Source organism: Chaetodon trifascialis, chromosome 4 (assembly GCF_039877785.1).
Source record: "Chaetodon trifascialis isolate fChaTrf1 chromosome 4, fChaTrf1.hap1, whole genome shotgun sequence".
Lineage (NCBI taxonomy): Eukaryota > Metazoa > Chordata > Actinopteri > Chaetodontiformes > Chaetodontidae > Chaetodon > Chaetodon trifascialis.
Genome location: NC_092059.1, coordinates 19154541 through 19169321, shown reverse-complemented (window position 1 = coordinate 19169321; position 14781 = coordinate 19154541). Strand labels below are relative to the sequence as shown.

The window sequence follows — 14781 nt, the reverse complement described above, 5'->3', positions numbered from 1 at the left end:
ACATACTGACAACAGGGCATGTGCTCTGCACCTCAGCCAGTGCTGGTAGTCAGTGCTGTTTCTCAGCTTACTTTGTTCTATCCGTTAATGAGCTGCTAAGCCCCTTCTTGAGTCAAACTGTGTGACTTCAGCCACTGCAGCTGTGCTGTGGAATGAGCCTGATGAGGGGCTGCAAAAAGCACACACACGTAGGCACACAGGCGCACACACACACACACACACACACACACACTGCAGTTCTGCACATGCAAGCAGAGTGGAAAACAAGGTTTCCCTTGTTGAGGAGAGAGCAATTTCAAAGGATCCCTGACTTTTGAAAAAGGATACAGTTTGAACTGTTTTACAACTTCAACTCTGTCCACCAGACCAGGGGTCCAATTTTTTATTATTAATTAACAAACATGGGTTGTTGAATGTGACATAACTTTACACTGCATGCAGTCAGGAAGCCTTTTCTTTTCTTTGCAGTCTCCATCACCTCACATTCCTTCTTGAAGAGCACCTCATGCGCACTTTCATTTTCTATAATAATGTACACAGAGAAGCAAGAAGCCTTGTCCCAAGTGATCCTGATTTTGGCATCCTTGTAAGTCACCACGGTGGAGTGAAGGAACATTTGTGGGAATCAGAGACACTTTTTAAAACTAACATGGAAATGGTGTCTGGCTGCTCTGATCGGAACACAGATCTCGAGCCAAAGTTTTCAGAGATGGAAAAGTTGACATCTCTTTCCTTGTGGGAGAAGTTCCCATGGCTGTTCTAAGTAGTGTTTTGGCTACAGCGGCCCTCACCACAGCCATCATCTTTGCACCAGTACTGTGGAAAACCATAGCTAATACTCATGACCTCCAAACAGTATGGGATGACATGAAGCGAAATCTTCAAACTCGTCTTGTGTAATGATCTTCGACTTTGACACTCCAAGTTAAAGGTGGTGCTGCGGTCATCGCTACTTTTTCTTTAAATGTGCATTTATCCATATTTAGAAATCAAAACATGAGTGCCTCTTTTCAGTGTCAGTTCCAAAGTCAAGCAGTTACAAATACTCACGCCTGGGAGCTTCCCCATACGAGCAGTCCACTACAACTGTTGGGGCTAAAGCGTGCTGCCCAAGAGCACCTCATGAATTGCGGTCAAGGGAAGGGCAATCGTTACTGCTTCATTTCCAAAAACATGTTCTCCCTGCACGTCTGGAGGGTCAAACTAATGGTTCTGTGCACAAAATATAGCAAGGAACAAAGCTTTTTTCCTCATTTACCACCAGACGGTAATGAATAAAACATGTTTGAGGAAAAGAGATGCTAACTCACCTAACATGATTTCATACTATACAAAGAAATCTGAACACAGTCTTCTGGCGGCACCACAGGAAATAGTTTTAATGCTTTCTCTGTGATGACAAGAAACACATAAATGGCATGAGCATGGCCAAGTGAATGAACTCAGAGAGGAAGAATGCTTTAAAGTCTGACAAGGAGGAACAACAAAGGAGAGAAAATGACGAAACCAAACAAATCAAAGTGAAGACTGCATCTCATCCTGTTCTCTTTTTTAATCTGTTGTGGAAGTGGCCTTGAAATAAACAAACAAAGCCAATTACTCCAGCCTCCACCTTCTTCACCGTTCTTACAGCATTCATCCGTAATGCCGGCTGTAAAAGCATGCATCTGCAAATCACGTGCAAGCTTAAACACTCACAGAAAGTCTGATGGGATGGAACGAACTGGGCAACTGTCCAATGGCAAACTTAGTTTCACCTCCACTGACATTAGGGCTTAAAGTAATTTGCTGGGAATCACTCACGCATTCACTGTGGAGCGAGTTTCTCTTTCCCTTCAACATCAACAGCAAGGAAACCCAAGGCCAACACGCTGGAAGATCACAGCCGTTAATGTCTTCCAACCAAATAAATTCAGAATTTTGACAGCCATATATAAGACATGGGCGCTTCACAAGCTGCTCCAGTGCGTGATAGACAATCGAAAGGGACACTGTTCTATGTACTACTGACATTTCTGCAAAGTTGTCACCATGATATCAAGTGGCAGTTTGGGAAAGCCATGCCCTTTATGCGCTCTCTGTTTGCTGCCGGCAAGACCTTTTGCCACAGTGGGGAGAGTTTATAGAGCAGTGGCAGCAATTACATTTAGCGTCTGCAACATTTCTTTTCATTGTTTCATTCCTGAAGGCAAAGACCAGGATTTTCCTAACTCATAATTACTCTGGTTTATAAAAGCCTCATCACAGAGCTCCAGAAAACCAATGACTGTGACAATACAGACCAACAGCAACCTGAGGAAAACCTAAACTGAACCGTCTGTTCGTCAATACCGGCAGCAGCACAGTCACACAGCGAGGGCTGTGTTCTTTTCTCTACTTTACAGGCACTGGTTCAGTCAAGGTTCAAGATTTTTATTGACAAAATGTGCCAAATGTGCCCCAGTTTTCAAAATGAGCTGTTAGACATCTCCAGTATACGTTATTCACTCAAATAACGGTCAGGTAAAAGAGGTCCTGAGAGACTCCAACAAAATCCAACAGGTTACACAACATGAAGCTGTTACAGCACTTAACAGCAGCAGAGGCTGTAAACACACAAGGTTTGCTGTCATTGTGCTGACTCAGGGTAAAACGTGCCAGAAAGAGAGTGGCTGTCATCCTGACTGTCAGCTATGGGGCATAATTCACTTAATCAGCCCCACTGAGAAAACATATGTGAAACAGCACATGGTGCAATTAGTGCGCCTTGGCGAGGGAAGTGTCCAGCACTGTACATGCTGAAAGCGAAGGAGCAGACGTGTTTGCAGACATATATGAGAGGTAAGGCACACAAACACAAACAAATATAAATGCAGATGATGCAGATACCTCTTGGGAAGAGGCAACCAATCTAAATAAGTCTGAGTAAACTGCATACAAAAAACTATGTGCACTATCATTCTTTCTTTCTTTCTTTCTTAATTGCTAACTCTCCTTTTCTTTCATCCCTTTTTAACTAGTAACTTTATTTCCCTTCCAACTTATTGCCAACTTTTTATTCATTTATTTTCATTTTAATTTGTCTTCCTTTCTTTTGCTTGCCTTTTTCCAAGAGATCTAAATCCCTAATTAAATTTGCTCAAATTGGCCAGCTTTACTCAGACACCGGTGGTGAAATCAGCCCGAGAGGTTTTCTCGAGCAGGAAATTGCAGCCTTGTGAAAGATTAATTCCTGCTCTTTACCAAGCTCATATGTGTTGCCTATTTAAAATGGGAAAGCAGAGCGGAGAGGAAGTGGTTAGACCCTCTCACGGGATGATAATCTCCATTTAGAGTTATTATTTCAAATAAGGTCTTGTTGACTGACAACATAAAAAGATCAGATTTTGGCTTGATGTAAACTGGCGGTCTTAAAAATCTTCGCTTTCACTCTTTCCTCTCGACTGGACACAAAGCTTATCAGTCACCATGCTGCAAAATCCATGTCATCTACATTTCTTCTCCCTCTTTTTCTACCTAACTGCTTCTTTCACCCTGCCTGACTCCACCAGCTGCCATCTAAAGGCTGAGGTTTAGCCCGGAGAGACAGAGCTGACAACAACCTTGATTTCAAGCCACCACAAAATGCAATTGTGATGGAAACTTCTCCCCACAACCACCAGAGCGAGAGAGAGCAGGACCACCGCGCAGCTGAACTGAAGCTGGTTACAGTGTCTCTCGTTTCACTTCACCAGGCACAACTGGATGCGCCTCGGGACGACGGGCCGCAAACACCACAGATCTCTATTAATTGCACTCGTGAGTTCAAATGATCACACATGCAACAATTCACACACAAACATATAGCGAGACCAAACTCAAGCACACGCCACACACAGGCATGTAATCCCTCCCAGATGGACGGTCTGATGGGGAGCATGTTCCAGAGACAGACTGCAGATCTGAACCCTTCGGCAGTCGTCAATCTTGGCTTCATAACTGGTGCCGGAGACAGAACACAGAAGAGGATGCAACCCGAGGGTTAGCCTTAATTAAGTGTGTGCCGTGCGTATGCGTGTGTGGGTGTAAATTTATAATTGTCATTTATGGGGATGTGTGGTTCTGTGGTGAGGTCATTCATGCAACTTTGCAACAAATGGGAATCCCCTGCCTGAGTATGTATATTTTTAAGGGGATACAGTTTATGCTTTTGCATAGAGGTAATAAAATGATGAAATGCTGAAGAAAGAAATGCTGCTGTAGGTATCATCTCGCCTATCTTTTCTGTCGCTTCCCTCTTTCCAGGAAAGAAGAAATAGCATTAAAGTGGAAGTGATATCAGTATCTGACATTAAATGAAAACTGTGGGGGTGTGTTCTTGCTGAGGTGTGCTCCACCTGTATAAGTTCAAGCTAACATTGTATGACTTCATTAATTTATATTCTACTGCACCTGAACAGTTTTGGCCTGTACATTGATGCAGCCTTCTTAATGTCCTCTGCAGCAGTGACTCATGAAAATGTAGGAGGAAATAACCGTTGTGGCCAACCCAAGATTTAAAAACGCGTATCTGTCAGCACGGGCCATCTGTGCGCTGTTATTGCTCATGGTCTTCATAAACATTATCTCAAAGTCTTAAGTGCACGGTAGGCAGAAAAGATGAGGAACTGAATGATGATTTCAACTTGTTACTGCATTCTTTTGATGCTCCATTTACATCTGGCCTGGGAGAGGGTGGGGCCAGAGGCTTGGTGGACCCAGCAAACATCTCTTCTCTTGAGGATCCATATAAACTTTATCACATGTTTGCAGTCAATGCTTTAGTCTCATTCTCACCACAAGCTCTGCATGACTGAATGTGACGTGTGGATTTGCAGACTTCTGCAGAGAAGAACTTAAAAGAGTTGAATGTAATCTGTCTGTGTGGACTTCGTGTCTGAATACCAACAACATGAGAGGAAGGCTGACAAATATGGAGGCAAGATGAGGGTATGTGAATAATGCATTGCTTTAAAACAAGTTCAGTCTTTGTCATCAATAGATTATGTCTGCACGCAACAAAAGAGATATTGTCAATTTTTGAATGTTGGGCCATAAAATTCAAGCATTATTTGTCCATGTATATACTTTGTAATGTGTAAGAATACATGGCATGTATTTACAACTAATGTCTGAAGTACAGAGTGTATTTAGGTGAGTTACATAAATAAAATTGTCTTGGTGACCTGGGTAAAGGTGAGCTATTTGTGTTCTTGAATGGCATTCAGAGAAAAGCAGCACAAGGAGGAATGAGTTACAATTTCTGAGACTCTTTCTGACCCAGTCTTCAAGGTTGACTTTTGACCTTCACAGGCTGGTGCTATTGAACTCTATGATCTGTAAATGGTCTGCACAGGACACACTACATAAATCCAATGCGTCACACATTAGTGTGCCTTTCTAGCATATTTCAGAACTGCCAGAATTGAGCTTTTTTTAGGCTATTTAAGTTTAGTTTAGTTTAGCACACCATACTGCACAAAAAAGTCTGTATTAGTATTGTCGCTTATCTTTTATCTCCCCCAGAAATCTTTCAATCAAGGTGTGTTTTGAGATTACTTGGAATTTTGATTTTCCCTTTTTAGTTCATGTGAAGAAACAATCTGCCAGTATCTGGTTTGTATTAATATCATCCAACACTTATATGCAACCTGCTGTTTGGCAGCTTATGTCCATTATTTCAAACATAAACTTTTGGAGGTAACACTGAGTGGGACATCTAAAAGCAAACAATTCAAAGGAATGGGACTGAGTGGAAGAGTTCTGGTCTGATGTAAGAACATTGGTGTCAGAGCTGCGTTATCAATTCTCTGTTCAGCACCTCCCTTCTTTTTTCCATATGGCCACTCATTTCTCTTTAACATTTTTCGGTTTCTATCAATACTGATTGATGGTCCGTTTTCTGGGTCAAGCAGTGATAAATCTTGTTCTTGTCTCAAAATCTTAAGCAACTTCACCTGTGAAACACGGAAAACTGAAAAACAAACAAATCATGGCCATAAGTCTGGCTGACACCTTTGCATGGCTACAACGACAGCTTACTTAACTGACCTCACCCAAATGGGTTGTGTTGTGTAACATCTCCCTTACCCATAATGCATCACAGTGAAGAAGTAAGACAGATGCTCATTTTATTGCCTTGACAACATATTAAGGATGAGCAGGGCAGGGGGAAGGGGCTGGAGAAGGGGATGAAAAAGACAATGCTGAGGCTTGGAGAGGCTTTGGGTAGTGTTGTCTCGGTTAAGCCTCTAAATGCCTCTCGCCGAAAGGGCAAAAACTGGCACAGACACACACACAACACAGAGGACGTGGTGACGTCTCTACATATGGTATCCATTGGAGAAACAAAGGCCAAAACCCTGAGACTTGGCTGAGGCTGATTCTATGATTCACTCTGAGAAAAAAAGAGAACTTCACAATTAAATATGCCCTTTTAATTGCATTAATTTGCCTCAAAAATTAAGTAGAGGGCTTGGTAACGATCTTGATATTACAACCACAATATTGCAAAGCTCATGACAAAGTACGTATTTTATGGGTGACGGTGAATGCTCAGAAGTGACTGGGTGGTGTTTTCTGTTTCGAGTGCCTCTTTTGTTTTAGGGAGGAAATTCTAATTGTGCGTGCTGAAGCAGACTGAGAAACCTCAGATGCAGCAGATCAGCACTGCCGACCACACACAGACGCACACTCAGATGTCTGAGGCAGGGATTTCCGAACAGTGTGCCACGGCACTCGAGAGCGCCTTCGAAACCGCCCAGGTGCTTTGTGAAAATTCAAAATTGAAGCTGTAAATGTTTTATGTGGGAAAGAAGATTATTTTAGTCTTGTCATGCTTGTGCTTGTCATCAGGTTGACACAAAATACCAGGTTCATCAAGACAAGCTCAGGTCTCACTGAATAATACTATATCTGTCGGGAATTAACCCAGTTTAACATGTGTGCATCATTTTGAAATGTTTAACTGTGCCCAGTGATTTTCAGAGCATAGAAAGTGTGCTGTGGCATTGAAAATGTTGGGAAACACTGGTCTACAGTGATCTTCATGATACACGACTTCCCCCCACACATACCCAGCAGAGGCGAGGGGCAGAGGGCACTGTCAGCCTGACCTTCAGCCTTGCAGCCTGTAATTCAGATTCCCTAAACACTTGTTTCGTTCAGACACATAAAAACCGCACAGGCCTCCATGTCAATCAAAATGTTTAGATCCCTTGCTGTTTAATCACTCCTTCTATCCCCAACACAACATGCTGCACACAGGCAGGCACAACGTTTTCTTGCATACCCAGAGAATCATTTTCACGACATTCTCAGGGATTTGGCTAATCGCCAACAAGGCGAACAATCTGCATTAAATAAAACATCTTTCTGACAGAACAACAGAACTCTTAAAATAGTTCAGCTGTGCTTCCATCGCGTGAGCTCGTCAATTTTCGTAAACACACATACTGTACATACTGTCACTGTGAACTTCCTGCTCAAATTTGGCTGTAAACCTATGGTCCTGCCATAATAAGATACTTAAAGGTTTTACAAGGATGCAATGCCCTGCTTGGTCTATTCCAGTATGGTAATGCTGGCCCAGCAGACAGGATTTACTGGCCACAACAATAATTAACTTTTTTGGCAACAACGCTGACATATTATCACCTTATAAAGCTGTTAGTTGTTCTGCTGAACGTGTTCGCAAACAGTTTCCTATTTGCAAATCCAGCAGATACGGAACAGCAGAAGTATTCAGATGTGTCTTCAGCCAAATGACATACCCAAGTCAACCATTCACTCTACTTTAACCTCTGTTTTGGCTTCGACTAACTGCTGAAGGAGATATCTGGCGCTTAAGCAGCGAAATGCTTCACCACGTTCACCAGTTAGCTGCCAATCTGGATGCCACCTAGAGCCAGGAAGGCAGGGTGCAGTGGGTTTATCAAAGGCTTTTTGTGGAAAACAGCCACCTGCTGGGAGGGGAAAGAAGAGGCTGATGAGAGCAGTGAAAGTCAACCGAAATAGTGAAACCAAAAGAAAAGAGGGAGATAGGACTATTCTTATGTCTTTACAACTCAAAATGTCACTCTGACCACACCAGCCAAGCCGCTGAAACCTAACATATGTTTCAACTGAAATGCACATAAACAGCTTACACAGTAAAGAAAATGAGGTCATGCCATACCAAACCATGGGAATTTTTAACGTTGGAGCCAGACCTATAAGGACATAAATCTAATGTGTTCCAAATGAGCCCTGCAGACCCTGAAAGTATGATGCAAAACAATGAAATCAATGTATCTGTGCTAAAAAGTCCTTTTGGGAAAATGTTTCCTTAGTAATGTCTAGACATTGATCTGTGGAGTCTAAATTGACTATAAAAAAGTCCTGATTTGAGGAAAGCGCTCATTGAAGGGGCAACAGTAAAAGTGCTGAGGTTGCTGCTTATTATTATGAGTAATAAAGCAAGAAAAAATGCTGATTGGCAAATACAAACATACATAGTGTACGTAAGTGTGCAGCTGGTATAGCTGGCAGTGAGCAGCTGGAAACAATCCACTTGGATTCCAGGGCAGTGAATTTTGAGTGGTTTGGGACCCAAACTTTTGTTGCAGAGGCACAAAAATGGGCCAGTGTGTTATTCATAACCATATCAGAAGTCTCTGAATGTGTTATGTGGCTCAAGCTGTCTCCAGCCACTCCACTGTTCCAGCCATTGACGAAACAAAGTGCAACAGCAGCATTTAAAAGCCGTTCCACACCGACGAAAGGCAAGCAGTGGCAGATGTTAGCAAAATCACCTGACTTGCTCCAGGTGCTCAACTCTGCTAGATAAATGGACTTGGAGTGACCAGTTGCTTATGCTGTGGACACATGGTAAGAGTTAAGGACAGGTAAGGTAAACATATCTGTGCTAGAACAGGAAAAACACATCTCAGACATGCTGCAAACACAGTGCAAGTCTCTAAACATACAGAGGGGAACAGTCAGATTAGTCCGTAAGTAGGGAACTGTCTTCAAAAGAGAAATCTTTTTTTAACTCATCATATTTACAATAGCACTGAAATACCTGTTTTGATGCAAAAAGATTCTACTTGATAACTGAACCACAATGAGTTGGTGCTGGCAGATTACTTCAGGTACCAATGAGTAGAAATATGGTCAGATGCCAAAGTACCATACACAGTGGTCTATAACAATATGAGACAGGATTTTACAAGCTTTTCTGTCTTTGCTCACAAGGTAAACAGTAGAAATATGGCATTCAGACTATGAAATAATCAGGACATACAGTATTTAATGGGCCAACGCAGCACCTGCCAGGATGATGTCATATTGCATTACAGCAAAAGTTTAGTTTGATTGCATAAACTCTCCCTATTCTAGCTTTCTATAAGCCTCAGCTCACTTCCAACCATGAATCGTTATGCTTTATGCACCTCAAGCTATGTGTCATCTAAAGTTCCCATGCTGTTTCTCCACTCTTTAACGACTACAGTCTGTTCAAGAGAGTCACCCAAAAGATACTGGAACACAAACAAAAAACAAGCCATTAAAGGTCAAGAGCCCAGACAGTGATGTCAAAGAGCTGCAGGCGTCACAACCAGGGCACAGGAACCCTCAGGAGCTCAGGACGAGGCTCAGAATTCAACAGGGATTGGAAAACAAATCCAAAGCCAAGAGGGAAACAGTACAACGTTTGACAAATGCCTCTTGAATGGGTCATTGATGTCAAATGGATTCATGTCATCTAGCTTACTCAAAGGTCAACTACCTGTGACTTTCCAAAATACAAGCAACATCCTTGATTCATAATAACCTTGGCATCTCTCAAGCTGTAACACCAAAATTTGTAAACAGGGAACAGAATGGACAAAGTGTGCCTGAAGCAGCCCTCAGATATGTGCTGCCCTCCATGATGAAAGGGCGATAACCTCAGAGCACCGATTACAAAGCTACATGCAGTTCAAACTGTTGGTGAAGAGCTCCTCAGGGCACTTCAGAAGGTGCAGGTACAGTCTGAGAAATTAAAGGCCATTTTAATATTCCAGGGCAGGTCTATTAGAACATGAAACACACAGACACACACTGCAGTCTGCCACACTCCTCTCTCCTCCTTTAATTCTCCAAAAACCTCCACCTCTCTCTTTTGGCATTCCTGCCTAATAGCATCATTATTGACTCTGTCCAGCTTAACGCAGGCTCCTTGTAATCTCACGAAGGTGGGGCGGTTCAGACAAATAAGTGCTGCTCTGGAAAGAAGGAAACAAAGGGAGAAGGGGATGGTGGAAAAGGACGCTGAACACCAACAAAGGGAGATCAGAGATGAGTGCCTTTGATCATGCAGGGGAGGTAGAACCTATCCCGTCATCTCCTCCCATCACTCAACACCAAGGGCTCGGTCCATCTCTTTCTGACTTAAGTCAAGCAGCTGGAAAAGGGCAGCAAGGCAGGCCGTCAACATCTACTGAGCTAAAACAGGCTCTGGATACCAATTAAACAGAAGCAAAGCTCCAAGGGTCAGTGATGGATTTCATTTTGGAACATCAAAATCTGAACGTCAGCCTCTCTCTGTTTGGCATCCAGTGCAGTCAGAAAGTGTTAAGGCAGAGGTATGTTCCTCTCTTCTGACTTTGTTCTCCAGAACACTGGATTTGAAATGTTATAATTGCTAGCGCTGACTTTTGACATGTACAAATGTTTGCAAAGCTATCAAAGCCTCCAAGGAAAACTGTCCAATAGTGAGCACCACAATCCCCACTTGAACAGCCGTCGTTTAAGGCTGCTTGAGTGCCTTCGCATCCATACTGGGAGAACAGAGACTAGTCGCCCTTGTTATAAACGGTCAGCCAAATTTAGAAGAACAAAAATCCTAAACATAAAGACAAGATGATCATGCAAGGCCAAACAAGCAAAGAATTGAAGATGGTATCATTTCCAGACATCTGTGATTGAAGATTGCATCCTGGAAAGGTTCCAAGACTTGACTGACTACAAAGCCTTTGCAACCAAAAATGACATTTAACGACTTAATTTAATTTTTTGTGAACTTTGCTTTGACACTTTTGATGTAGATGCAAATCAAAGGACTGTGTCAGCCATCACACATCACTATCTTCATACTCTCTGACCGCACTGAACGTATACGACTGTGGCGAGAGAGCGAGGTCCCCCGCTGACCCAAGGAACTGGGCTCTGACCCATCTCAACATCAGCTAATTAAACAGTCACACAAGCACGTACAAGATTCACACAAACACACCCTCTCACAGCAAGGCAGCGTTTACAAGGACGAGCATGTGTGTGTATGGACGTCAGCAGGGCCACGAAGAACGCAGAATGTCAGAGGGCGCTGGAAACAAGCTTGTGGACGTGTGCGTATTCTCCTTAAAGCACATTCTTCACACATTTTAGAGTTTGCAAATGCATAGTTAATTGGAAAACTTCTGTGGAGAAATGCCTCATTTCCAGGCTTGAGAGCAGTACGAGTGCTGTGAAATCAAATTTATTTGGCTGTTAACTCTCAAATAAATCTAGTCCAGAGAGTCTGACTGCAATGCACCTTCGACTTCTCATCCTAAAACTGGATTCCTTACTGACAGATTAGTCATTGTTCCCTTGACAGTAGCTACAAAAGAGCAACGTTCAGCTGTTATTACAACAGTCCAGGGTGGTATTTTATCATGGATTCTCTCATTAAGTGGATGCTATTTTCAAAAGTAACCAGGATATGAAATGATAACACACCAGGGTAGCCAAAAGTCAACCCTACCACTGTGTCACTGGAGTGTTTTCAGACTGCAGTGTTAAATACACAAACCCCTGCGCCTCAGTGAAGTGACTTGTGAAGTATCCTCCTGCTTTCTTTCTTTCTCTCCCTGCAGGATGGAGGAAAGGGGGGAGGCTTCCTGACTGATCTTCCCACACAAGCCTGACCCCAATATCCAGGCATCCTCTTGACACTCTCGCTTCACACACACACACACACACACACACACACACACACACACACACACACACACACACACACACACAGAGGAACACAGACACACAAACAGGCACTCCAATGTTTACCGTGTCAGATTGCAGTGTAAATAAAGGGGAAGCTCCGGCCTCTGATTTAAAAGGAGCCAAATCAAACAGGAGGGTTTGCCTTATCGCACTGGCTCGGATGGAGAGCGGAGAAAACGGATCTGTGTCAGAATGAAACAACCCCTAAATATAAGCTCTTATGAAAGCAAAGCTGATCCTCTCCGGGGCTCTGGGATATTGGCGGAGAAGGACAGAAAGTGACACGAGGGAGATGGGCAGAACAACATTTGGGGAAATGCTCAGCTACCCCTGCTCAGAGTGTGCTGCGCTGATCATTCCTCTATTCCCCCGGGGGTTTGGAGAACACATTCTGACATCCTCGTAAACATTTTAAGAAGCAAACGAACATCAGTTGGTGGCGCAGGACAAACACAAAGAGTTCGTAAAGAGACGTCAACACAGAGTTTCTGAATTAAGCTGTTGCAGCTTCAGTTCACTGTGAGTGGAGAGTACTGTAATTACTTCTTAGTGAGGGTAACATTTGCTATGAATCAAGCCTCAAAGCTAGATTCAGGCTGTAATCACAGGATTCTTTCACTGCTGTTGCTTTGTCCAAGATACAATGAATCACAGTTCTTTTATCATCTGCTAATGACCTAAGATTTACTTTCCCCCCTGAGGCACAGAGTAATGAATTCATCATTTGTTACACTTGTGTATACTGAGCATACTTCTTCCTCGGATATAATTATTATTCTAGGCACGGAGCTGCAGCTTGAATCTATGATTGAGGAATTGAGCTTCATAAGAATTTGTGACATGCTGAAGTTTCGCAGAGGAGGACAAACATCTGGAATTGGAATCTGTCTCTTCGCCGCACAGATCACTTCTGTCGATTCATCTTGTTGCTTCTCTCTCAGATCTCTTGGATCAGTTTGTTTCTGCAGTTGCTCAGTGTATTCAAGTTAAACTGGGTACATTTTTAACTTATATATTATGAAGTAATGAGGGGGAGCACATATAAAATGCCCTATATAACGTTATGGCAGGATACTATACAAAGAAACAATCGAGTATGTTGTCCCCTAAAGTGCTTAAACACCACTATTGAGTCTGATTTTGCCTCTGTCGTCTTCGATTGCTGCCTGTCTCCATCGACCTTTATAAGGTTTGTGGAAAGAGTTCTGCAGCAAGTGCTCTCCAGCATGTCTCCTTGTTCTTGCGGTTGATGGAGCATTTTGCAGGTGGACTATCTGACGTGTCTTCAGATCAGTCACACAAACCCCCACGACATGCATGACAGCAGCTTTGATGGTGTTTTTGCAAGCAGGTAAATGACCTCTCCTCCCTCTCAGAAAACAGTAATTACAGGGGCTTTAAAATCTTTCCACAAAGTCCCTCCATCACCAAAACTTTCAAACTTAAATGTCAACTTCGGTAAAGCTGTGGTTGTGATGGCGAGTGGAGTTAATTGGGAGTGTGTTATACCCAACAGGAGTCTCCAGACACACTGAATGTATGCTCTCCAGTAGCTTGCCTTAATGTCAGTCCTCATTATTTAACATTTATTTTTCTGACCTGCCCACACCTTTGACCTACAAGCCAGGATTACTGTTAAATATATTGTCTAGGCATTATCTGCTCAGAATGAGAGAGCACTCAGGGGTGATGATAATCATCATGCTGCATTGCAAACCTAAAGCCACACACTAACCCTGGCGGAATGCTAATGATAGTGACCGCCAGGCTGAACATCTGTGCGCGGAGACAGAATCCCCCAGAGTCCCTCCTCTGGAGGTGTGAGGAACATTAGGCATTCAAGGGGCGGATTGTGAGCAAACTATCACATTTCTCACTTTTCTGAGTGCTTTTGTTGTAACGCTGCAGTAAACTCCAAATAATGCGACAAATAATGTGCAAAACCAAAAATAGCAAAAAAAAAAACAAAAAAAAAAAACGTCATGCGTCCAAAAAGTGTCCACCACAGAATTAGACTTTCACTCTGCATTTTTTCATTACATTACCTGGATCGTGGAAGGGGACCAGGGCGAAGTTATACAAAGTTTTCTTCGGTCTGTTCAGGGATGTCTCCAAAATCTTGGAGGCGCCCTCGATGACCTGCACCAGGTCGTCGTACATGGAGCCGGTCACATCAAACACGAATGCCAGGGTGGATGCGCCCTCCGGGATGTCCTCCTTTGTGGCCCCGGCCCCTGTGTCTTGGCCGGCGGAAAACGCCACTGACAGCGCGAGGGACAGCCACACCAGTCTGCTGCCCATCGCAGAGCCAAGATGCTTCTTCAGCAAAGTTCTTGAGTGTTTTGTTCTCGCCAGTCGGGACCTCAGGGTGAGTCTCGAGATGGAGGTAGAGACATCGGGCTCTCAAAAATGCACAGAAACGTATGTCGAACAGTTAAAGTGCACAAGACGAACCGGGGGAAAAGATAGAAAGGAAAGCCTGGTTTTGTTGCGCGTCTTTGGTTTCTGCGCGCACGAGTCGCAACCTCTCACTTCTCTGTGAACTGAAGCTCTGCGGTCCCAGCAGCTGCAGCAGTGCCTGTTATCTGCGGAGTCAGGAGCCCCAGTCCAGCTCTGTCATACAAAGACCACCTCTCAGCTGGCCACAAAGTCTCCAAGGCGAAAGCTAGCCCGTGCAGAATAGGGCTGCTGTGATTGGACGAGATGTTTTGGGTGACTTCGAGGGACCGCGTGCGTAATTTACTTTACGGCGTCAGCTGAGACAAAGAGCAGCAGCGCTGT

General features: G+C 43.5%; 1 protein-coding gene across 1 annotated transcript in view; it reads right to left on the bottom strand.

The window, feature by feature from the left end:
- hmcn1 (hemicentin 1) overlaps positions 1 to 14301 on the bottom strand; it is an 82725-nt gene extending 68424 nt beyond the window's left edge. The window contains exon 1 of the mRNA XM_070961639.1: positions 14046 to 14301. Within this exon, the coding sequence (XP_070817740.1) occupies positions 14046 to 14301 (256 nt within the window). The remainder of the gene's footprint in view (positions 1 to 14045) is intronic.
- Positions 14302 to 14781: the final 480 nt, after the last annotated feature.